Source organism: Macaca mulatta, chromosome 4 (assembly GCF_049350105.2).
Source record: "Macaca mulatta isolate MMU2019108-1 chromosome 4, T2T-MMU8v2.0, whole genome shotgun sequence".
Lineage (NCBI taxonomy): Eukaryota > Metazoa > Chordata > Mammalia > Primates > Cercopithecidae > Macaca > Macaca mulatta.
This window is the reverse complement of record NC_133409.1, coordinates 150,372,046-150,396,676: the sequence shown is the minus strand read 5'-3', so window position 1 is coordinate 150,396,676 and position 24,631 is coordinate 150,372,046. Positions and strand designations below refer to the sequence as shown.

At 48.7% G+C, this 24,631-nt stretch overlaps 1 protein-coding gene across 10 annotated transcripts in view; it reads left to right on the top strand.

Moving 5' to 3' along the window:
- C2 (complement C2) overlaps positions 1-24,631 on the top strand; it is a 50,294-nt gene that overhangs the window by 20,034 nt on the left and 5,629 nt on the right. For 2 of the 10 annotated variants that reach the window (XM_078000373.1, XM_015136030.3), the window contains exons 1-9: positions 11,901-11,982; positions 12,141-12,350; positions 12,918-13,103; positions 16,808-16,981; positions 17,065-17,163; positions 17,364-17,497; positions 19,399-19,537; positions 20,779-20,919; positions 22,677-22,766. In XM_078000373.1, coding sequence (XP_077856499.1) covers positions 11,937-11,982; positions 12,141-12,350; positions 12,918-13,103; positions 16,808-16,981; positions 17,065-17,163; positions 17,364-17,497; positions 19,399-19,537; positions 20,779-20,919; positions 22,677-22,766 — 1,219 coding nt within the window. In that variant the 5' untranslated portion in view covers positions 11,901-11,936. Of the gene's footprint in view, positions 1-11,900; positions 11,983-12,140; positions 12,379-12,868; positions 13,104-16,807; positions 16,982-17,064; positions 17,228-17,319; positions 17,498-19,398; positions 19,538-20,778; positions 20,920-22,676; positions 22,767-24,631 lie in introns of those variants that run through there. The other 8 variants (XM_078000371.1, XM_078000377.1, XM_078000378.1 and 5 more) reach the window with 8 other exon arrangements.

The window sequence follows — 24,631 nt, the reverse complement described above, 5'->3', positions numbered from 1 at the left end:
GCTCCGCCTCCCAGGTTTACACCGTTCTCCTGCCTCAGCCTCCCGTGTAGCTGGGACTACAGGCGCCCGCCACCTCGCCCAGCTAGTTTTTTGTATTTTTTAGTAGAGACAGGGTTTCACCGTGTTAGCCAGAATGGTCTCGATCTCCTGACCTCGTGATCCGCCCGTCTCGGCCTCCCAAAGTGCTGGGATTACAGGCTTGAGCCACCGCGCCCGGCCTGAAGTCAGATCTTTTGTTATTCCACATACTTTAAAAATGGAAACAGGCTGGGTGCGGTGGCTTGTGCCTGTAATCCCAGCACTTTGGGAAGCCGAGGTGGGCAGATCACTTGAGGTCAGGAGTTTGAGACCACCCTGGCTAACATGGTGAAACCCTGTCTCTACTAAAAATACAAAAATTAGCCGGGCATGGTGGCGGGTGCCTGTAATCCCAGCTACTCAGGGGGCTGAGGCATGAGAATCGCTTGGACCCGGGCGGTGGAGGTTGTAGTGAGCCAAGATGGCGCCACTGTACTCCAGCCTGGGTGACAGGGCGATACTCCATCTCAAAAAGAAAAAAAAAAGAAAGTCTCGGTGCGGTGGCTCACGTCTGTAATTCCAGCACTTTGGGAGGCCAAGGCAGGTGCATTACCTAAGGTCATGAGTTCAAGACTAGCCTGGCAAACATGGTGAAACCTCGAAACCTCGTCTCTACTAAAAATACAAAAATCAGCCGGTGCACTGGTGGGTGCCTGTAATCCCAGCTACTTGGGAGGCTAAGGCAGGAGAATTGCTTGAACCCAGGAGGCGGAGGTTGCGGTGAGCCAAGATCGCACCACTGCACTCCAGCCTGGGTGACAGAGTGAGACTGTCTCAGAAAAAAAAAAAAAAGAAAAAAATTATGATACAGAGAACAATGAGATGTTTTATAAATGTGTAGTTCAAAAGAAACATTTTATTTTGGTAAAAGCCAAGAAGTGAAAGATAAATAGTTTTGCAGCCATAAAAAATTAAATCATGTCCTTTGCAGCAGCATGGATGGAGCAGGAGGACCAAATCCTAAATGAATTAACATAGGAACAGAAAACCAAATGCCTAATGTTCTCACTTTTAGGTGCGAGCTAAATATTGAGCACATATGGACATAAATACAGGAACAATAGACACTGAAGACTACTAGAAGGGGGAGAGAGGGAGGGAGTGTGGGTTAAAAAATTACCTAATGGGTTCTATGACTACCTAGGTGCAATATACCCGTGTAACAAACCTGCACCTGTACCCCCGTATCTAAACTAAAAGTTGAAATTTTTAAAAAAGAAAAAAAGGCCTGGTGCGGTGGTTCATGCTTCTAATCCCAGTACTTTGGGAGGCTGAGGTAGGCGGATCACCTGAGGCCAGGAGTTGGAGACCAGCCTGGCCAACGTGGTGAAACCCCATCTCTACTAAAATTGCAAAAATTAGCCGGGTGTGATGTCAGCCGTCTGTAATCCCAGGTACTTGGGAGGCTGAGGCAGGAGAATTGCTTGAGCCCGGGAGGCAGAGGTTGCAGTGAGCTGAGATGGTGCCATTGCACGCCAGCCTGCGTGACACAGAAAGACTCCATCTAAAAAAAAGGGAAAGAAAATGCACTCTTATGCAAGTGAGAAATGTTCTGAAAAAAGAAAAAAAGAGAAATATTTTAAATGAAAATTTGGGCTTTTCCGTAAAAAAATTTTTAATGAATTCCCAGCACTTTGGGAGGCCTAGGTTGGGGGGTTGCTTGAGGCTAGGAGTTCAAGACCAGCCTGGACAACATAGCAAGACCTCATCTCTAATTAAGCTAAACAATTAAAAAAAACTTAGCCTGGCATGGTGGCACATGCCTGTAATCTCAGCTACTCAGGAGGCTGAGGTGGGAGGACTGTGAAAGCCCAGGAGTTTGAGGCTGCCGTGAGCTATGATCAGGTCACTGCACTCCAGCCTGGGCAACAAAACAAGACCCCATCTCAGAAAAAAAAAATTCCTGGAGGCCGGGCACAGTGGCTCATACTTGTAATCCTAACACTTTGGGAGACTGAGGTAGGAGGAGCACTTGAAGCTAGGAGTTTGAGGCCAGCCTGGGCAACACACTGAGACCCTGTCTTTACAAAAATAAATGAATGAATAAATTAGCTGGGCATGGTGATGCATGCCTGTTGTCCCAGCTTCTTGGAAGGCTGAGGTGGGAGGATCATGTGAGCCCGGGAGTTTGTGGTTACAGTGAGCTGTGATTGCACCACTAAACTCCAGCCTGGGTGACAGAGTCAGACCCTGTCTTTAACTTAAAAAAAAAAAAAAAAAAAAAAAAAATTCCTGGCCGGGAGCAGTGGCTCATGCTTGTAATTCCAGCACTTTGGGAGGCCGAGGCGGGTGGAGCACGAGGTCAAGAGTTCAAGACCAGCCTGGCCAAGATGTTGAAACCCTGTGTCTACTAAAAATACAAAAAAAATTAGCTGGGCATGGTGGCAGGCGCCTGTAATGCCAGCTACTCTGGAGACTTGAACCCGGGAGGCAGAGGTTGCAGTGGGCCGAGATCACGCCACTGCCCTCCAGCCTGGGCGACAGAGCAAGATTTCATCTCAAAAAAAAAAAAAAAAAAAAAAAAAAAAAAAAAAAAAATCCTTAAAGGAATGGGTGGTATATAGACATTAACCTAGACCGTCTATGAACTGAAGCCAGATGATGGATACATACATGAAGGTTCATTTTACTATTCTCTCTACTTTACAATATGTTTGAAATTTTACAAAATAGCCGGGCACGGTGGCTCAAGCCTGTAATCCCAGCACTTTGGGAGGCCGAGACGGGCGGATCACGAGGTCAGGAGATCGAAACCATCCTGGCTAACACGGTGAAACCCCGTCTCTATTAAGAAATACAAAAAACTAGCCGGGCAAGGTGGCGGGCGCCTGTAGTCCCAGCTACTCGGGAGGCTGAGGCCGGAGAATGGCGTGAACCCGGGAGGCGGAGCTTGCAGTGAGCTGAGATCCGGCCACTGCACTCCAGCCTGGGCGACAGAGCGAGACTCCGTCTCAAAAAAAATAAAAAAATAAAAAAAAAACACAAAAAACTAGCCGGGCGAGGTGGCGGGCGCCTGTAGTCCCAGCTACTCGGGAGGCTGAGGCAGGAGAATGGCGTGAACCCGGGAGGCGGAGCTTGCAGTGAGCTGAGATCCGGCCACTGCACTCCAGCCTGGGCGACAGAGTGAGACTCCGTCTCAAAAAAAAAAAAAAAAAAAAAAGAAATTTTACAAAATAAAACCTAATCTGCAGAGAGATTGTATTAGGGTCTCTTATTAATAGTCCAGTAGGGTGTTTCTTTCTTTCTTTTTTTTTTTTTTGGAGACGGAGTTTTGCTCTTGTTGCTGAGGTTGGAGTGCAGTGGCGCAATCTTGGCTCACCGCAACCTCTGCCTCCCTGGTTCAAGCAATTCTTCTGCCTCAGCCTCCTGAGTAGCTGGGATTACAGGCACCTACCAACACGCCTGGCTAATTTTTGTATTTTTAGTAGAAACGGGGGTTTCACCATGTTGGTCAGGCTGGTCTCGAACTCCTGACCTCAGGTGATCCACCTGTCTCGGCCTCCCAAAGTGCTGGGATTACAGGTGTGAGCCACTGAGCCTGGCCTGGCCTTGAATAGGTATCATATATACCCAGTGAAAAGTACAAGCAGTAATAAAGGGGATTTGGTGAAAATTAAGTTGCCTTCTTTACCTCCCACCCCATTTTCCATCCCCCATTTCTCCCTAGAGGCAACTTTCCTATCCAGTTTTCTGTACACTTTTCCAGAGAAATTATATACACAGAGAGAGCATATGTGGCTACTATCCTCTTTTCCCCCTTTTTTTGCATAAATGGTGGCATCCCATCCATACAGTTCTGAATGTCTATCTAGTTTAAAAGTGTATATTATATTACATATATATCTGGAGACATTCAGCTCTGTACACACAGATAAGCCTTTAAGCTTGCAGAGCCTGCATAGTATTCAGTTGTCCCCATACCACAATGTGCTGTGTCTGTCCCCTATTAATGGACGTGGGTTGTTTCCAAACATTTGCTCTTGGTAACAGTGAATGCTAAAGCAAATATCCTGGCACCTTTTACACCTGTAGGGTAGCTGATCTTCTCCTTTCGATGGTCCTAATTCTCGGAGGTAACCTTAAGGGGAGTGTATTTTGCTGTTGGTTCTGTGGATGACAGGTGACAAAACAGGGTGAGTAAGGCTGTGAAATAGCTAGTGAATTTGCCAAGCCAAACCTGAGGTTCCAGGCTGTCTTAAGTGAAAGGCTGAATTCCTCATACCACACTGGGGCTGGGGCCAGAGATGAGGCAGGAGGAGCTCTTCTTGGGTATAACCTTTCATTTGTGTTGGGCAGGAAAGCAAGGCATGAACGTATGTCTTTCTACCTGGCAAGTTCCCTCTTCACCCCTTGGCAGCACTGGAGGAGTGAGGGCAGGAGGCTTCTCCCACGTGAGCCCCGGGCTATCCTTTTGGCAAGAGGGGACTGGTACCCAGAACTGGGAAGGGGATGAATATCTCCCCACTCCCCAGTATATAGGAAAACATTACAGAGGAATTTTCAATGAAAGGGCAGAGGAGGCTAGTGAGGTCCCCACTTCCGCCAATGCTAAGCTCAGAGCTGGGGTTGGGGTGGTGAGGACAGAAGCCAGGGCAGTTCAGCCATAGGCCACCCCTCCCCCCGGCCCATCCCCAGCTGAACCTTGAGCACCTGAGTTGTGTTTACCACACTCTCACCTGGGTTACCCAGGGCAGCCTCCCCAATGGGTAGCAAGAAATGGGTGATAACATGCACCACACCCCGCATCAGCCCAAGGATAGTGGAGACCTCAGAGGGATGAGGTAAGAGCTGTGGTGTGGGCAGACAGACACCCTGGTACACCCCAGGCCTGTGAGTCTTTAGAGGCTGAGTTTTTGTCTGAAAGAGATACGGCACCTACCGAAGGTCAGGGACAGGTCTTCTGTTTCTTGGGAGGCCCTACCCCACCCCTTAGTTCCTCGTTCCATTCTCATGAATTGTTTGTGCAATGGATGGACAAGGACAGGAGGTTCAGTGTCTCACCCAGTGTCTGGGCCTGCACGATGGCCTCTGAGGCCCAGGGCCCTGCAAGAGCCTGGGCATAAGGAGGAGCCCCATGGGGCAGGGCATAACCCTTTCTGAAGCTCTAAGGGTGATAAATGTGGAGATTCCTCAAGATCACAATTGGGCAACCACTTCAAAGTTAGTAGGCAGTGCCTGCTAGGATGGGGGATGGTGTGTGTACCGAGGAACCTAGCAGAGGCCTTTGTGTGGAAGTGGGTGGGGTCTGACCCAATGTAAATATTTTTATTAAAAAAGAAATGGATGAGAAACCAAAGCCAATTCTGTTGCTGACCTGAAAGATGCCATTTACTTGGAGTGGAAATAGGATGGGTGAGGGCGTTGGCTTTGACCTTACTTGTATAGCTCATTGTTTCAAAAAAAACCTCCTGGATCCTTCCTCTGGGGAGCTTGAGACAAAAGCACAAGTAACTAGAAGGTGGGAAGTGGCGTGGACAGGTCTTGTAGAAGTCTGGAAGATGAGGGATTTGAGAAGGATGGAGAAGAAGGTGTTGTGGGAGAGGGAGTGCCAAGAGGAAAAGAGCCTAGGGGAGAGAGGGCTTCAGGGATGCTCAAGGAGCTCCCAGCAGTCACTAAAGAGAAGATGTGAGGAAGAGGCACTACCACTTGGCTACGAGTGTGGACCCAGGAGCCATGCTGCCTGGGTTTGAATCCTGGCTCTGCTGCTTCGTACCTGTATGAACCTGGGACAGCTCACTCAACCTTTCTGTGCCTCAGTTCCCTCATCTGTAAAGTGGGAGTAACAACAGAACCTGTGTCATAAGCTTGTTGTGAGGATTAAGTGAGCACCTACATTTAAGACTTAAAAATAGTGTCTGGCACTATGTCCTGTTAATACGAAGTCTTCCTCCCCCAGAAGCAGACCTGGAAATGAGGGTTCCAGTGCACAGAGTGCATTCTGGAGGTGATCGCAGGAAACATGAGTAGTGGAGTGTGATAGAGAAGGAAGGCAGTCCATGAGGGTGTGTTATCGGGCAAATTTACCATTGTGGGTGAGTGGAGGCCAATCCCACTCAGGAACCCTGGAGTGGTGCAGAGTTATCCCATGGTCCAGGGTGAGGGAGCCTGGTATTTGTACCAGTCAGTCATTGGTCGAAGACTTTAATTCTCTGTCATTTCCAGCTTTCTGTGCACAGATGGTGCAGGACACCAAAAACAGTCCTTGGGCAGAGACAGAGATGCTGCAGCTGCAAGTCAGTGAAGCACCCCAGTGATAAGGCCCAAGGGATATGGGGGGTAAGGACAGATCCACTACAACCACCAAGAGGCTTGCAGAGCACTATTGAATCCTCAGCTAAAGTCACACGTTCAGGCTGTGAACCAGGCCAAGTCAGCCTAGTTTTCCAATCTGGGTGTTGACCTGCAGTTGCCATAGAAGGTTGAGGGGGTGGCAGATCCTAGGATGACAGTGAAGTCCATGTCCAAGTGGCCAGACTGGATAAGGAGTAGACTGGCCACTAGAGTGGGATCGGCCTGTGCTATCTGCCACGTTTCCTCAGAAATTTTCAGCTGCAAGGTGCTGAGCTCTCCAGGGGAGAAGAAGGCATCCTGAGAGGCCATCACAACATCATTTCTGATTTTTAAACTCTGATTAGGGGGCCTGGCACAGTGGCTCACACCTGTAATTCCAGCACTTTGGGAGGCCGAGGCAGGTGGATCACCTGAGGTCAGGAGTTTGAGACCAGCCTGGCCAACATGGTGAAACCCCATCTCTACTAAAAATGCAAAAATTAGCTGGGCATGGTAGCACATGCCTGTAATCCCAGCTACTCGGGAGGCTGAGGCAGGAGAATCCCTTGAACCCAGGAGGTGGAGGTTGCAGTGAGCCGAGATCGTACTGCTTCACTCCAGCCTGGGCAACAAAGCAAGACTCCGTCTCAAAACAAACAAACATAAAAACCCAACTCTGGCCGAGCGCGGTGGCTCAAGCCTGTAATCCCAGCACTTTGGGAGGCCGAGACGGGCGGATCACAAGGTCAGGAGATCGAGACCATCCTGGCTAATACGGTGAAACCCCGTCTCTACTAAAAAATGCAAAAAAACTAGCCGGGCGGGTTGGCGGGCGCCTGTAGTCCCAGCTACTCGGGAGGCTGAGGTAGGAGAATGGCGTAAACCTGGGAGGCGGAGCTTGCAGTGAGCTGAGATCCGGCCACTGCACCCCAGCCTGGGCGACAGAGCAAGACTCCGTCTCAAAAAAAAAAAAAAAAAAAAAAAACCCAACTCTGACTAGGGGATGAAGTACAGAATTGGGGTATTGGTTTTTTCTCTTTGGAATTGTACCCCAGGAAGCAGATATTAGAACCTAGAATTGATAAGAAGAAATTTGGACAAGATGGAAGAAGCTGGCAGGAGAGGCACGTCTGTTTTTTCAGATATTATTCGTCTCCTTCCCTCTACCTGGAGTGAAAACACGGTTACATTTGCTGGGCTTTTGAATGGTACAAGAAATAGAGAAGCCAAGATCGCCCTCATCTGGTGGGGTCTACTGAAAAGCTAATCGGGAGCGCCGAGGGGAATAAAGGTCTGTGTCTTTAGCCCTGCAGGTCAGGTCATGGTCCTTCCACATTCGACTGGGCCTCCTGGAGAGCTGACAGGGGACGGTAACTGAGTTTTTGCCAGTGGAATATGAGTGGAAGAGTGGGGTGGGAGGCAGACTTGATGGAGACCCTGTTTCAACCATGCAGCCAAGGACAGTTTCCAAAGGCATGAACCACAGATGGAAGGAACCTGGAGGCCTGAAGGAGGCTGATGAGCAGCTCTGCCAGCCAGGGTCACACACGCCATCTCAGCCTTGTCTGCTTACCCTGAGGCTCTTATTTGAAAGTGCTGCAAAATTCTATCTTATTTGAGTTACTGTATTTTAGGGTCTCTTTATTACAGAAGTTTAACTTGTATCCTAATAAACACACTTCTCTGAGTGTTGCCTGTGGCTCTCACATTTATTTCTCACTAGGTATATCAGTAAGACATGGTCTGGCTTTGTTATAACCAAGCTAGAATAACAGCAGCTTAAATGGTCTGAGCATAAGTGGTCCAGGTCAATCCTATTAGCTCTAGAGGATTGGAGAGCAGGGCCTCTTTAATTTGTTTCTTTATCATCATCCACATGTGACTTCCATTTTGTGATCTAGGTGGCTGTTCCAAAGTCCACCATTCCGTCCACATTCCAGCTGGTGGGAAGGGAGAAGACAGATTGAGGAGTAAACACTTCTCCTTAAGAACATACTCCGTGGGCCCAGAAAACTTGGGAGTTTTATTACTTAAGCAGGAAGAGAAAATGAATTCTGCTACACTGTGCCAAATTGATTTAACTCAACAAATACTGGGAGAAACTCTTGAAAGAAAGGACTTTTCTTTTGAAGGCAGCTGTTACATATTAGTTTGATGGCTCTAAAAGGCACCCAAAGTTTAGTGATTTGAATGTTCAGTCAGGTTAGGCTTCATTACGTTCTGGTAACCAACAACCTAGAAATATTTGTTGCCCTAGGAGGGCTTACGAAATATAGCCATCAATCTCTCCTATTCTGATGTGCCTGCCCCTTTGCAGTGTGACTTTGCCATTCCTCCTATCAAGAGGTAAATTCTAGGCTCCCAGCCTTAAATCTGGGCTGACTTTGTGATTTGCTTTGACAAATAGAATGTGGCAGAAGTGATGTTATGTGACTTTTGGGGCTAGGCCTCAAGAGACCTTGCAGTTTATGTTTTGGATTCCTCAGAAATTGCCCTGAGACTGCCATGCTATGATGGCTAGGGATAAAAGACCCTGAGGAGGAAGTGCCGGCTGTCCTGCTCTCCACTGAACTCAGCCGCTAGCTGACTGCCGCTGCATGGAAGACCAGCAGAAGAACCGTCTGGCCAAGATGAGAAAGAATAAATCATTTTTAAATTTCCTACACATTGGGTGGTACTTTTTTTCCTGCATTAGTAGAAATGCAATGAATTAAAATAACAAAGGTTTACTTTTTGGTCATATTACTTATCCACTGAGAGTCAGCTGGTTATTGCCTTTCTTTTTTTTTTTTTTTGAGACAGAGTCTCCGTGTGTCGCCCAGGCTGAAGTGCAGTGGCATGATCTCAGTTCATTGCAACCTCTGCCTCCTGGGTTCAAGCGATTCTCCTGCCTCAGCCTCCTGAGCAGCTGGGATTACAGGTGTATGCCACCACACCCAGCTAATTTTTGTATTTTTAGTAGAGATGGGGTTTTACCATGTTGGTCAGGCTGGTCTCCAACTCCTGAACTCAGGTGATCTGCCTGCCTTGGCCTCCCAAAGTGCTGGGATTACAGGTGTGAGCCACTGCGCCCGGCTGGTACTGTGCTTTTGATATCACCCAGGGATCTTGGCTGGTGGAGCAGCCACCATCTCAAACATTACTATACAGAGGGGAAGAGCAGGGTGAAGACTGCATTGAGCTTCCATCAGGAAGTGATACATATTACTTGTACTCACATCTTATTGGCTAAAACAAGTGGCTGGGGGAAATTCTATCCTACCATGTGACTGAAAGAAGACAAGGCCACAATATTTGTGAACATCCTTAAGTACCCCCCACCTTTAAGATAGTTTATTTCTCTCTTGTAACAATCTAAGTGGCTGTGCAGGGCTGGTATGACATCAACGCTGTGTCAGATACCCAGGCTCCTCTGTCTGTTTGCTCTGTCATCTCCAGCATGTTGCCCTCATCCTCCTGGTGGAAGACGGATCTCCACTAGGTTATATTCCATGAAAAGAAAAGGCACACTGCCTTTTTATTTTAGGGACATAACTTGGAAATTACATACATAAGTTCTACTAACATTCCATTGGCTGGAGCCAAGTCACCTGGTTACCTAGCTGCAAGGGAAGCTAGGAAATATGGTCTTTAGCTGGGTGACTGTGTGTCCCCCCTAACCATCTCTTCCTGTGGAAGGAGGGAGAAAAGATATTTAAGAGGCAGGGGAGGCACCAGCAGCTCTGCCACAGCAGCCCTGCCACAGCAGCCACTTTGGAGTCCCTAACACCAGGGGGTCCTGATCTTCATGCACTCAGCCCTGTCCAAGGGGAGTCCCACTTTGTATACATGTGTTTCTGAGGACTCTTTGTTTTTTTTTTTTGTTTTTGTTTTTGTTTTTTTTTTGAGAAGGAGTCTGGCTCTGTCGCCCGGGCTGGAGTGCAGTGGCCAGATCTCAGCTCACTGCAAGCTCTGCCTTCCGGGTTTACGCCATTCTCCTGCCTCAGCCTCCCTAGTAGCTGGGAACACAGACGCCCGCCACCTCGCCCGGCTAGTTTCTTTTTTTGTATTTTTTAGTAGAGACGGGGTTTCACTGTGTTAGCCAGGATGGTCTCGATCTCCTGACCTCGTGATCTGCCCGTCTCGGCCTCCCAAAGTGCTGGGATTACAGGCTTGAGCCACCGCGCCCGGCTGTTTTTGTTTTTTGATACAGAGTCTTGCTCTTGTCACCCAGACTGGAGTGCAGTGGCATGATCTCAGCTCACTGCAACCTCTGCCTCCCGGGTTCAAGTGATTCTCCTGCCTCAGCCTCCCAAGTAGCTGGGATTACAGGTGCCTGCCACCACACCCAGCTAATTTTTTTGTATTTTTAATAGAGACAGGGTTTTGCCATGTTGGCCATGCTGGTCTCAAACTCCTGACCTCATGATCCACCCACCTCAGCCTCCCAAAGTGCTGGGATTACAGGCGTGAGTCACCGTGCCTGGTCTTATTTATTTATTTATTTTTCTTTTTGAGATGTAGTCTTGCTCTGTTGCCCAGGCTGGAGTGCAGTGGCACAATCTTGGCTCACTGCAACCTCCACCTTCTGGGTTCAATCAGTTCTCTAAGGACTCACTTGTAAATCAAAAGGGTTTTTACGAACTTAATGATCACTTCAGAGAGGTTTCATCTTCATTTTTTAAATTGATCTTATTTATTTTTACCCTACATTGTTCAAAAGGTACTGAAAAGACTTCTGTGGGTCAGGGAGACTAACACACTAGCCTCAAGTTTCTTTGCTTCCTGCATTTCATACAAGTGTAGGTTATGATGTAAAGGCACATCCCAGCACCCCCAAAACTTTCATTCCTTTGAGTAACCAACCCCAAATGTATTTACTTTGCCAGTTGGGAATTTCATCTACTAGACTTTCCGTAACAATGTTGTAAACATTTTTCCTGTCTCCAAAACTAAGTGTTGATTTCATTCCCCCCGCCCCCAGGTTCTCTCTGGGGAAGGATTGTAGGGAATAAAAGTATTGTCAATCTTCCTATTTATCAAGAAGTTCTAAAAAAATTAGTTTCACCCCCCCCTTGGACATTTGTGTTCAAGAAGACAGAACTGTTCTAGGCTCTCAGAAAGTAAAACCCACTTGGTAAAACCCAAAATAACACTAAAACTTTACTTAAATAAAGTATTTTGCAACATTTTGGATGGTTTGTGGGATTGTGTGCTTTAGACTATTCACACAAGAGCAAGGTGCATGTGTGCACACACGAGCGCAAATATGTGTTTGCCTGCGTGTTTGTGAGCATGCGTGTCTGGTGCACATGTGCACACATGGGTGGGTGGAGCATGGGGGCAGTACACAAAGCCTGTGGGGGAGATCTATTGACTCTATAGATATATTAGCATCAGGGAGACAGGGCAAAGGTTCCACCCTTCAGCTCAGTCCCCAGTCCCTGCTTATTATTTCCCTAACAGAAGACCATCCCCCTTGCCACTCCCTGGGTTTTCTTCTCTGGCAGCAATGAAGCAGCTGCTGAGCCAGCTCTGGTTTTCGGGAAGTCAGATGACCTTTTCCCTCCCGCGGCTCTCTGCCTCTCGCTGTCCCTAGGGAGGACACCATGGACCCACTGATGGTTCTTTTTTGCCTGCTGTTCCTGTACCCAGGTAGGAGGCAGGGAAGGGGGAACCTCAGGGTCCTGTGTGTGAGGCTGGTGCTCCCAGCTTGAGTTCCCACGTGTGAAACAGAGTCTCTTTTGCTTTCCTTTTCTCATCTGTGTCTTCCTTCTTTCTCCATTGCTGTCTCCTTGTTCCCACGCCTCCAGGTCCGGCAGACTCGGCTACCTCCTGCCCTCAGAACGTGAATATCTCTGGTGGCACCTTCACCCTCAGCCATGGCTGGGCCCCTGGGAGCCTTCTCATCTACTCCTGTCCCCAGGGCCTGTACCCATCCCCAGCGTCACGGCTGTGCAAGAGCAGCGGACAGTGGCAGACCCCAAGAGCCACCCGGTCTCTGACTAAGGCGGTCTGCAAACGTGAGGCTCCCTGTGGGCTTTGCTCAGGGTGCTACACCAGGCGCCACCCCAGAACTTTTGTTTCGGAGTTGCTCAGGGTGGGACTTAACCTGACTAGATGGCAAAGTTGCTTTTGCAGAGGGCTTTTCAAAATATCCAGAAAACATCAATGGCCAGTAGCAAGGAATTGGGAACAGGTTTTGATGGAGACTGTGGGGTGCTAAAGCCAGGGATGACTTTTTATGTACAACTGACTGTCTAGTAGTGACCATTCTGAATGGAGGCTGAATGGTCCTGGAGTCCTCTAGACATCTGAGGATCCCAAGGGGAGTGTCTGGGGAGGCCATGGCCCTCAGGGGGCTGAGGGAAGTGGTTATTTATCAATCAATTCACTTAGACTCTGTGAAATTGGCAATATTCAATGAGTTGCCAAAAACAGTAATTTCACATGCTGCAACCTAATATATCAGTGTTTTGACAGCCAGTTGGCCATTCCCATGCATTCCGGTATAAAATCACCTGCTTAATCCCCAGCCCAGGTGTTATCCATCCAGCCCTATTTTCCCCACCCACTTCCTCTCTCTCCAGCTGTGCGCTGTCCAGCCCCTGTCTCCTTTGAGAATGGCATTTATACCCCACGGCTGGGGTCCTACCCCGTGGGTGGCAATGTGAGCTTCGAGTGTGAGGATGGCTTCATATTGCGGGGCTCGCCTGTGCGTCAGTGTCGCCCCAACGGCATGTGGGATGGAGAAACAGCTGTGTGTGATAATGGGGGTGAGTGCTCTGGCTGATGGGCTACACGGGGGCTGGGGTCTCCTGGGGAACCCTGGGGCCCAATGTGCATCCAGGAAGCCTCTATGGGGATAGGGGTCTGTTGTTCAGTGTGCCATAATAATATTCCTGGATTTTGGTAAATTGAGGTCTACAGGTCACACATCAGAAGTCTGCAAGGGCCAGGCCCCAGGCAGCTGGTGCTAAGCTTCAGATGTAGCATAAAACCTCCACACACTCTGCCCGGCTTTTCTAAATGCCTCAAAGCAACACTTCATATTCAGGCTCCACAAATTATTGTAGGAAAGATATGCTGGGAGAGAGTCAAGTACTGTGCTTTAATGCCTTGCCTTTAAAGCCAGGTTTGGGTTCCAAGCCCTGCTCTGACTTTGACAGACTTTGAGAAGGTTATTTAACTTTTCTAAGCCTCAGTTTTCCCATCTGTAAAATAAGGATAGTGAGTGCTGACCTCATGGGGTTGCCACCTGGATTAAATGAGTTAACATTAGTAAGCATATACAACAGCCCCTGGAGTGCGGTGGCTCACGCCTGTAATCCCAGCACTTTGGGAGGCCAAGGTGGGTGGATCACAAGGTCAGGAGTTCGAGACCAGCCTGGCCAACATTGTGAAACCCCATCTCTACTGAAAATACAAAAATTAGCCGGGTGTGGTGGCGCACGCCTGTAATGCTAGCTACTCAGGAGGCTGAGGCAGGAGAATCATTTGAACCAGGAGGTGGAGGTTGCAGTGAGCCGAGATCACATCATTGCACTCCAGCCTGGGTGTCAGAGTAAGACTCTGTTTCCAAAAAAAAAAAAAAAAAAAGTGCTGGGTGCGGAGCCTCATGTCTGTATGTCTGTAATCCCAGCACTTTGGGAGGCTGAGATGAGTGGATCACCTGAGGTCAGGAGTTTGAGACCAGCCTGGTCAACATGGTGAAACCACATCTATACTAAAAATACAAAAAATTAGCTGGGCGTGGTTATTCCCAGCTACTCGGGAAGCTGAGGCAGGAGAGTCACTTGAACTTGGGAGGCGGAGGTTGCAGTGAGCCTAGATCGTGCCACTGCACTCCAGCCTGGGTGACAGAGTGAGATTCTGTCTCAAAACAAACAAACAAGCAAGCAAACAAACAAAACCAAGAAAAACAGCCCTGGAATCTGATACACGCCATGTACACTTTTTTTTTTCTTTTTTTTTTTGAGATGGAGTCTCGCTCTTGTTGCCCAGGCTGGAGTGCAGTGGTGCAATCTCAGCTCACTGCAACATCTGCCTCCCAGGTTCAAGTGATTCTCCTGCCTCAGCCTCCCAAGTAGCTGGGATTATAGGCATGTGTCAACACGCCTCAGTAATTGTGTATTTTTAGTAGAGACAGGGTTTCTCCATGTTGGCCAGGCTGGTCTCAAACTCTTGACCTCAGGGGATTCCACCCACCTTGGCCTCCCAAAGTGCTGGGATTACAGGCGTGAGCCATGGCACCCGGCCTTATATGGATATATTTTATTTCTTTAAGAGACAGGATCTTGGCTGGGCGCGGTGGCTCACGCCTGTAATCCCAGCACTTTGGGAGGCTGAGGCGGGCGGATCACGAGGTCAGGAGATCGGGATCATCCTGGCTGACATGGTGAAACCCCGTCTCTACTAAAAATACAAAAAAATTGGCCGGGCGTGGTGGTGGGCGCCTGTACTCCCAGCTTCTTGGGAGGCTGAGGCAGGAGAATGGTGTGAACCCGGGAGGCGGAGCTTGCAGTGAGCAGAGATCGCGTCACTGCACTCCAGCCTGGGCGATAGAGTGAGACTTTGTCTCAAAAAAAAAAAAAAAAAAAAAAAAAAAAAAAAAGAGATTGGATCTTGCTGTATTGCCCAGGCTGGCTTCAAACTCTTGAGCTCAAGTGATCTTCCTACCTCAGCCTCCTGAGTAGCTGGGAATGCAGGCATGTGGCACCACACCTGGCCATAATCATTTTTTTCTTTTAGACAGAGTTTTGCTCCTATTGCTCAGACTGGAGTGCAAAGGCGCAATCTCGGCTCACTGCAAACTCTGCCTCTGGGTTCAAGCAATTCTCCTGCCTCAGCCTCTCCAGTAGCTGGGACTGCAGGCATGCGCCACCACGCCCAGCTAATTTTGTATTTTTAGTAGAGATGAGGTTTCTCCATGTTGGTCAGGCTAGTCTTGAACTCCCGACCTCAGGTGATCCTCCCACCTCAACCTCCCAAAGTGCTAGAATTATAGGCATGAGCCACTTCGCCTGGCCCATAAGCACTTTTATCATGGTTATTGCTGCCGCTGTGAATGGTGAGGGGCTCTGCTTGGCAGAAGTAGGGCTCCTAGGATTTCCTGGAGCCGCATTTGCCTGTGGGTTTGGGAGCTTCTTGGATCATGGTTCTCAGCACATCATACAGAAGACACGGAGTCCACAAGATGGCAGGACCACCTTCATCTAGTGGTCCAGACCATGGCTCCCCGCTCATGCCCTTGGCTCTTTGCCAAATGGCCATTTATTCAGACGTGACTCTAACTTATTTTAAAATGGAGGCATAATTTACTTATTGTAAAATGTACAAATCTTTTTTTTTTTTTTTTTTTGAGACGGAGTCTCGCGCTGTCGCCCAGGCTGGAGTGCAGTGGTCTGATCTCAGCTCACTGCAAGCTCCGCCTCCCGGATTTGCGCCATTCTCCTGCCTCAGCCTCCCGAGTAGCTGGGACTACAGGCGCCCGCCACCTCGCCCGGCTAATTTTTTGTATTTTTTAGTAGAGATGGGGTTTCATCGTGTTAGCCAGGATGGTCTCGATCTCCTGACCTCATGATCCGCCCGTCTCGGCCTCCCAAAGTGCTGGGATTACAGGCTTGAGCCACCGCGCCTGGCCAAAATGTACAAATCTTAAATATTAGGCTCAACGATTTGTTACACAAGCACCCACTCATCTAATCATCACCCAAGACAGAGAATGAGGTTCCCTCTTGTCCCCTCCCACAAGGTAATGGTTCTTCCGACCTCTGTCTCCATGGACTAGTTACCTTGTGCTCACATTTCCTGTAAATGGAATCATGCAGGATGTGGTCTGTTGCTTCTGGCATCCCTTGTTCTACATTCTGCCTGTGAGATTTATCCATGCTGTTGTGTGTATCAGTACTTTGTTCTTTTTTATTGCTGTGTAGTATTCCATTATATGGATATATTACAATTTATCCATTCCCCTCTTGGTGGACATTTGGGTTATTTTCAGTTTGGGGCCGTTAGAAGTAAAGCTCTAGGACCATTCTTGCATGTGATTTTGGTACATGTATGCACTTGCTTCTCTTGAGTAAATGATCTAAATGTGGAATTGTCACATCAGAGGCTGGCATATGTTTAGTTGTAGTAGAGGCTGAGAAAGTTTCTCCCACGTACATGCCAGCAAGGTAACAGAGTTCCAGTCGCTCCGCATCCTCGCCAACGCTTGGAATTACGGGTCGTTTCAGTGTTAGCCGTTTTGATGGGTGCGTAGGGACGCCTCACTATGGTTCATGAAATACAAATGTTCTCTGAGGGAGTGGAGGGACCATCAGCTGACGTCTTCCCTGGGTCTCTGGGGGCTCTGGGACAGACACGGGTGCATCCCTGGGTTGGAACTGGGAAGCTTCTGCTGGCAACTGAGGCGGCTGAGGAGGCAGAGCCTGATGGGAGGGGCTGCTCACCTCTGCCTTCCTTTGTTCACTCACAGCTGGCCACTGCCCCAACCCCGGCATTTCGCTGGGCGCGGTGCGGACAGGCTCCCGCTTTGGTCATGGGGACAAGGTCCGCTATCGCTGCTCCTCGAATCTTGTGCTCACGGGGTCTGCGGAGCGGGAGTGCCAGGGCAACGGGGTCTGGAGTGGAACGGAGCCCATCTGCCGCCGTGAGTAGCTGCCCTACCCTCCTGAGACTCCCCAGCACACCTGGCCGCTGCCCCAGCTGACCCCTGTGTGGCTCCCCCAACAGAGCCCTACTCTTATGACTTCCCTGAGGACGTGGCCCCTGCCCTGGGCACCTCCTTCTCCCACATGCTTGGGGCCACCAATCCCACCCAGAGGACAAAGGGTGAGTGTTTGAGGTGGGGTTTCTGGTTGAGCAGGGTGCTAGATCTGGGTTGGAGCAAGGGAGGGTGCGAGCTTCCTGGAGGCCAGGAGCCTTGGTGGGCTCAGCCACTGGAAGGGAGGGAGGCAGAGAAGCTGGACCTGCTTGGCAAGAGCGCAGGAAGGAGGTGGGGATCTCAATGCTCCCCTTCCACATTTCTCCAGAAAGCCTGGGCCGTAAAATCCAAATCCAGCGCTCTGGGCACCTGAACCTCTACCTGCTCCTGGACTCTTCGCAGAGTGTGTCGGAAAATGACTTTCTCATCTTCAAGGAGAGCGCCTCCCTCATGGTGGACCGGGTCAGGAATCAGGAGCCCGCCTGCAGCAGAGGCCTTCCTGCGCTCACTCTCTCTGTCTCTTTCTCCTCCTCAGAGCCCCACTCACAGCCCACCTCCTCCTAGAAATCTTCTCAGATTCTACTCATGCCATGTAGGAATCATGAATTCAATTTATACAACCATAATTTTTATTCCACAAGCACTGTTAGGACCCTGTGCTGGGGGCTGGGGAACAGCAAAGATGGAAAGCCTGAGGTCTTGCTTTCCAGGAATTCATCATCTAGAACAGTGGTCTCCACAGAAAGGTAGCGAGATAACACACAGGAGTGAAGAGAAAAATACTGATGCCCCTGTGGAATAATTTCAATCAGATTAATAATTTAACATTTAATAATTTCCTCTTAAAACTTCAGCATTATGGCCGGGCGCGGTGGCTCAAGCCTGTAATCCCAGCACTGTGGGAGGCCGAGACGGGCAGATCACGAGGTCAGGAGATCGAGACCATCCTGGCTAACACGGTGAAACCCCATCTCTACTAAAAAATACAAAAAACTAGCCGGGCGAGGTGGCGGGCGCCTGTAGTCCCAGCTACTCGGGAGGCTGAGGCAGGAGAATGGCGTAAACCCGGGAGGCGGAGCTTGCAGTGAGCTGAGATCCGGCCACTGCACTCCAGCCTGGGCGACAGAACGAGACTCTGTCTCAAAAAAAAAAAAAAAAAAAAAACTTCAACATTTTGTGCAGGCTTTAAAATGTGTGTGATAGACCAGGTGTGGTGGCTAGTGCCTGTAATCCCAACACTTTGGGAGGCCGAGGCAGGTGGATCACTTGAGGTCAGGAGTTTGAGATCAGCCTGACCAACATGGTGAAACCCCGTCTATACTAAAAATACAAAATTAGCCACATGTGATGGTGCACGCCTGTAACCCAGCTACTTGGGAGGCTGAGGCAGGAGAATCGCTTGGATCTGGGAGGTGGAGTTGCAGTGAACTGAAATTGTGCCATTGCACTCCAGCCTGGGCAACTAGAGCGAAACTCCGTCTCAAAAAAATAAAATAAAATAAAATATGTGTGATAGAAGTTTGGAAGCCACTGGTTTAAGTTCCTCACCAGAACTTTGTTTTGTAATTATGCTTTTCACAATACTTCATGTAATATTATAAATGGTTTTCCCTCCCACCTACATTTTAAAGAGGGCAGTTTCTGTGCTCTCTTGGGACTCAAAATTAAGTAACTTGTTGCACTGGGAGGCAGCAACACACACAAGTTCCAGCAGTGACTGAGAGTCATGTGACAGGTTCAGATCCCACTTCCACCTCCTCCTCATGATGTGATGGGGGGAGGGGGACGAGGCACCATGCTTCAATTTCCTTATCCATAAAATAGGGGCCATCATGCCCCCTCACAGGGTTGAGTGAAGATTAAATGAGGAGAGAGTCTGTCAAAGAGAAAGATGCTCAACAGAGGTTACTTTTTGTTTTTTTTTTTCCCTGAGATAGTTTTTCTCTGTCACCCAGGTTGGAGTACAGTGGCGTGATCTTGGCTCACTGCAACCTCTGCCTCCGAGTTCAAGTGATTCTCCTGCCTCAGCCTCCTGAGTAGCTGGGACTATAGGTGCCTGCCACCATACCAGGCTAATTTTTGTATTTTTAGTAGAGATGGGGTTTTGCCATGTTGGTCAGGCTGGTCTCGAACTCCTGACCTCAGGTGATCCACCTGCCTAAAGTGTTGGGATTCAGGCATGAGCTACCGCGCCTGGCCCACAGCTTCTTCCTAACAGCCATTTCCTAGTGTCTCCACTGGTCCTAGCCTCTGTCGGTCTCATTCCAGTTTCTCTGCTTCCTCCAGAGCTCTTTGCTTGCTCTCTTACCATCTCCCCTTTGACTTCAGGGCCCTTTACACTGCCTCTCACTTGCCCCACACAGATCTTCAGCTTTGAGATCAATGTGAGTGTTGCCATTATCACCTTTGCCTCAGAGCCCAAAGTCCTCATGTCTGTCCTGAACGTCAACTCCCGGGATATAACTGAGGTGATCAGCAGCCTGGAAAATGCCAAATACAAAGGTACTGGTGTCATCACATGATAGCGATGGGAGAGGAGAAGATGGACCCTTTCAGGGCCTGCAAACAAATTCTGGATGAGTTAGAGAGTGAGGCCTCTTGGTGGCACCTGAGTCCCACAAGTCTGGGGTAGTTTCAACGTCCAGGGTTATGATGGGGGAGCCCAGCTGTTCCCCGCTTATAGCTCATTCTAAGGTGCTGCAGGTCCAAAGACACTGTGCAGGTCTTCAGTTCCTTCCAGTTGCCAAAACCACACTGTCTGGTTTGCATGGCTGCACATTGCCATCTCCCCATGTCATTAGCCACCCATACGCCATGTAAAGCTGCCTGCTGGCACTTAGCAAATGGCTGAAGCCTCTCAAGATTTTGGAAACCTCATCTTTGAATCTTGGGACTTTAGTGTGGTCTTGAATTGGGGTTATGCAATGAACATTTCTTTTTTTTTTTTGAGATGGAGTCTCGCACTGTCACCCAGGCTTGAGTGCAGTGGCACGATCTCGGCTCACTGCAACCTCCGCCTCCCGGGTTCAAGTGATTCTCCTGCCTCAGCCTCCCAAGCAGCTGAGATTTCAGGCACCTGCCACCACGCCTGGCTAATATTTTGTATTTTTAGTAGAGACGGGGTTTCACTGTGTTGGTCAGGCTGGTCTCGTGATCCTGACTTCGTGATCCGCCCGCCTCAGCCTTCCAAAGTGCTGAGATTACAGGTGTGAGCCACCTTGCCCGGCCCTATGCAATGAACATCTCTAAGGTGGAAAGGCTTTTAATGTTTGAACAAGCAAAGATGCCAAATCTCTATCTGAATGGCAAATGTCTGAGTTTATCAAAGCAATTGATAAATTGCATTTCCAGGCCGGGTGTGGTGGCTCATGCCCATAATCCCAGCACTTTGGGAGGCTGAGATGGGCAGATCACTTGAGGTCAGGAAACCAGCTTGGCCAACATGGTGAAACCCCATCTCTACTAAAAATACAAACAATTAGCTGGGCATGGTGGCCAGTGCCTATAATCCCAGCTACTTGGGAGGCTGAGGCACGAATCGCTTGAACTGGGGAGGCAGAGGTTGCAGTGAGCCAAGATCACGCCACTACACTCCAGCCTGGGTGGCAGAGTGAGACTCTGTCTCAAAAAAAAACAAAAGAAAAAAATTGCATTTCCAATAATTGGGGGAATAGAATGATCCCCTATCCCTTAGTGGTAGGCAGGAAGTTTCTAAGAGAGTCCTTCCTTTTGGCATATTCCAGATCATGAAAATGGAACTGGGACTAACACCTATGCAGCCCTAAACAGTGTCTATCTCATGATGAACAATCAAATGCAACTCCTTGGCATGAAAACGATGGCCTGGCAGGAAATCCGACATGCCATCATCCTTCTGACAGATGGTGGGTATCATGGTCTCTGAGTGTGTCTGGAATAGTGGAAGGGGCAACAATATGGGGTCAGAAGCCCTGAGTTCTGATTCTCCCTCTGCCTGACACTTTGGGCCCTGGTTTTTTGTTTTTAGAGATGGGGCCTTGCTCTGTTGCCCAGCTGGTCTCAAACTCCTGGCTTCAAGCAATTCTCCTGCCTCAGCCTCCCAAAGTGCTGAGATTACAGGTATAAGCCACCACACCTGGCCTAGTTTCTTATTTATAAAATAGGGCCGAGTGTGGTCAGCACTTTGGGAGACCAAAGTGGGTGGATCACTTGAGGTCAGGAGTTTGAGATCAGAGGGGTCAACATGGTGAAACCCTGTCTGTACTAACAATACAAAACCATTAGCTGGGTGTGGTGGCACATGCCTGTAATCCCAGTTACTTGGGAGGCTGAGGCAGGAGAATCGCTTGAACCCAGGAGGCAGAGGTTGCAGTGAGCCAAGATCATGCCACTGCACTCCAGCCTGGACAACAGACCGAGACCCTCCATTGTCTCAAAATAAAATAAAATTAAATTAAAAAAATAGAATTAGTGTTGATGATGATGACTGTAACCACAACGACAGCAACGATGATCATGATAGCTGTCCTCCTTTCCTTACACAATTTTTATGGAAAGCTATTTAAGTTGCCTGTGTGAAAGTGCTTTGTGTTAGCTCTTGTTACCCTCTGGGAGATAACTTGGAGATAGGTGAGGAAACGTGGCTCTCGAGCAGGAATGTCGAGGGGCACAGATGCAAGGAACAGTCTGTAGTGGATCTGGCCTTGTCATTTGCCTCTTGATATTATCCAAATTACACAGTTCCTCCAGGACTTAGTTTATAAGATGAGGATACCGACTCTTCCTGGGGTTTCATGAGAATTAAATGAGATAAAGTATAGGAAGCACCTGGTCCAGTGCCTGGAATGTAGAAAATTTCAGTAAAAAAAAAAAAAAAAAATATATATATATATATATATATATATATACTTTTTTTTTTTTTTTTTTTTTTTTTTTTTTTGAGACAGGGTTTCACTCTGTTACCCAGGCTGGACTACAGTGGTGTGATCTTGGCTCACTGCAACCTCTGCCTCCCGGGCTCAAGCAATTATCATGCCTGAGCCTCCAGAGTAGCTGGGACTACAGGTGTTTGTCACACACCTGGCTAATTTTTTTTTTTTTTTTGAGACAGAGTTTCACTCTTGTTGCCCAGGCTGGAGTGCAATGGCGTGATCTTGGCTCACTGCAACCTCCACCTCCCGGTTTCAAGCGATTCTCCTGCCTCAGTCTCTGGAGTAGCTGGGGTTACAGGCATGTGCCACCACACCCGGCTAATTTTGTATTTTTAGTATAAGCACGGTTTCTCCATGTTGGTCAAGCTGGTCTCAAACTCCCGACCTCAGGTGACCGCCTGCCTCGGCCTCCCAAAGCGATGGGATTACACGAATGAGTCACCGTGCCCGGCCACACCTCGCTAATTTTTTGCAGTTTTAGTAGAGACAGGGTGTTGCCATGTTGCCCAGGCTGCTCTCGAACTCCTGAGCTCAGGCAATCCACCTGTTTCGGTCTCCCAAAGTGCTAGGATTACAGGCGTGAGTCACCATGCCCAGTCTAAAAGTATACTTTGAATCTCTTATAGGCAGTGTAAGTGTTGAGGTTCCCAGGCTAAATGTTTTCCTACTCTTCCAGGGCCCTGGGAAATCCTGATATTACCTAGAAGAAGTCTTTATTCTCTTTGTTCTAGGAAAGTCCAATATGGGTGGCTCTCCCAAAACAGCTGTTGACCAAATCAGAGAGATCCTGAATATCAACCAGAAGAGGAATGACTATCTGGGTGAGCCCCCGCCACTGCCACCACATTTGTGCTGCTCCTGCAGAGGTCACGATATCTTCAGCCAGGGATCCCAGCATCTTAGCTCTGGTCCAGAGCCACACGGTTTTATTTCTGCGTCGTTCTGTACAAAGGCAACTGAGTATCATGTTGAAGAGTCTGGAGTCAAACTACTGCCCATGGTCTCAACCTTTTCTTCTTCTTCTTCTTCTTTTTTTTTAGACAGTGTCTCACTGTCACTCAGGGTATATCCCTGGAAAGATGTCCACCCATGCTGGCCCAGAAGCTGGTCCAGAAAGTAAAGATGTCCACCCATGGAGTGCAGTGGTGCAATCATAGCTCACTGCAACCTCAAACTCCTGGGCTCAAGCGATCCTCTCAACTCAGCCTCCCAAAGTGCTAGGATTACAGGTATGAGCCACTATGCTCAGCCCATCTTTACGAATTGTTTAAAATTAATTTTTAATTTTTTGTTTTGAGACAGAATCTTGCTGTGTTGCCCAGGCTGGAGTGCAGTAACTGGATCTCAACTCACTGCAACCTCCACCTCCTGGCTTCAAGTGATTCTACTGCCTCAGCCTCTAGAGTAGCTGGGATTACAGGTGTGTGCCACCATGCCCGGCTCATTTTTGTATTTTTAGTAGAGGTGGAGTTTCACCATATTGGCCAGTCTGGTCTCAAACCCCTGGCCTCAAGTGATCTGCCTGCCTTGGCCTCCCAAGATGCTGGGATTATAGACAGACGTGAGCCACTGTGCCCAGCCAATTTTTAATTTTTAAATTATTATTATTTTTATTTATTTATTTATTTTGAGACGGAGTCTCGCTCTGTGGCCCAGGCTGGAGTGCAGTGGCGCAATCTTGGCTCACTGCAAGCTCTGCCTCCCGGGTTCACGCCATTCTCCTGCCTCAGCCTCCCGAGTAGCTGGGACTACAGGCGCCTGCCACCGTTCCCGGCTAATTTTTTTTTTGTATTTTTAGTAGAGATGGGGTTTCACCGTGTCAGCCAGGATGGTCTGGATCTCCTGACCTCGTGATCCGCCCGCTTCGGCCTCCCAAAGTGCTAGGATTACAGGTGTGAGCCACTGCGCCCGGCCTTTATTATTATTATTATTATTATTATTTGTTTTGTTTTTGTTTTTGTTTTTGTTTTTTGAGACGGAGTCTCGCTCTGTCACCCAGCCTGGAGTGCAGTGGCCAGATCTCGGCTCACTGCAAGCTCCGCCTCCCGGGTTTACGCCATTCTCCTGCCTCAGCCTCCCGAGTAGCTGGGACTACAGACGCTCGCCACCTCGCCCGGCTATTTTTTTGTATTTTTTTTTTACTAGAGACGGGGTTTCACTGGGTTAGCCAGGATGGTCTCGATCTCCTGACCTCGTGATCCGCCCGTCTCGGCCTCCCAAAGTGCTGGGATTACAGGCTTGAGCCACCGCGCCTGGCCTATTATTTTTAATCAACAGCTTTAGACAGAGAATCTTGGTTTCATCTTCAGTGGGCTGTGGCCATGGGCAGTTTCTTCATCTGCAAAAGGGGAATAGTACTAGGACCCAGCTCACAAGCTGACAGGGGAAGATGCTCAGAGAAACACTGCCTGCCTGGCACAGAAAAATGCCCAGCATATGTTAGCCATGACTACGACTGTCATCGTTATCATCATCATCATCATCATCATCAGTATCTCATGTTTCAGGAAACTTTCCAGGAAGAAGAGACCTCGATTCCCTCTAGGGAATGTCCCTGGTGGTTTCTCTTTCAGCAGCACAGCTGGCTAACTAAGGCTTTGGCAGTTGCAGCCTCTAAAGGAACAATTCTTCAGGTTCAGACTAAACACAAATTGCACTGACCTTTGATCAGAAAGTAATTTCAGAG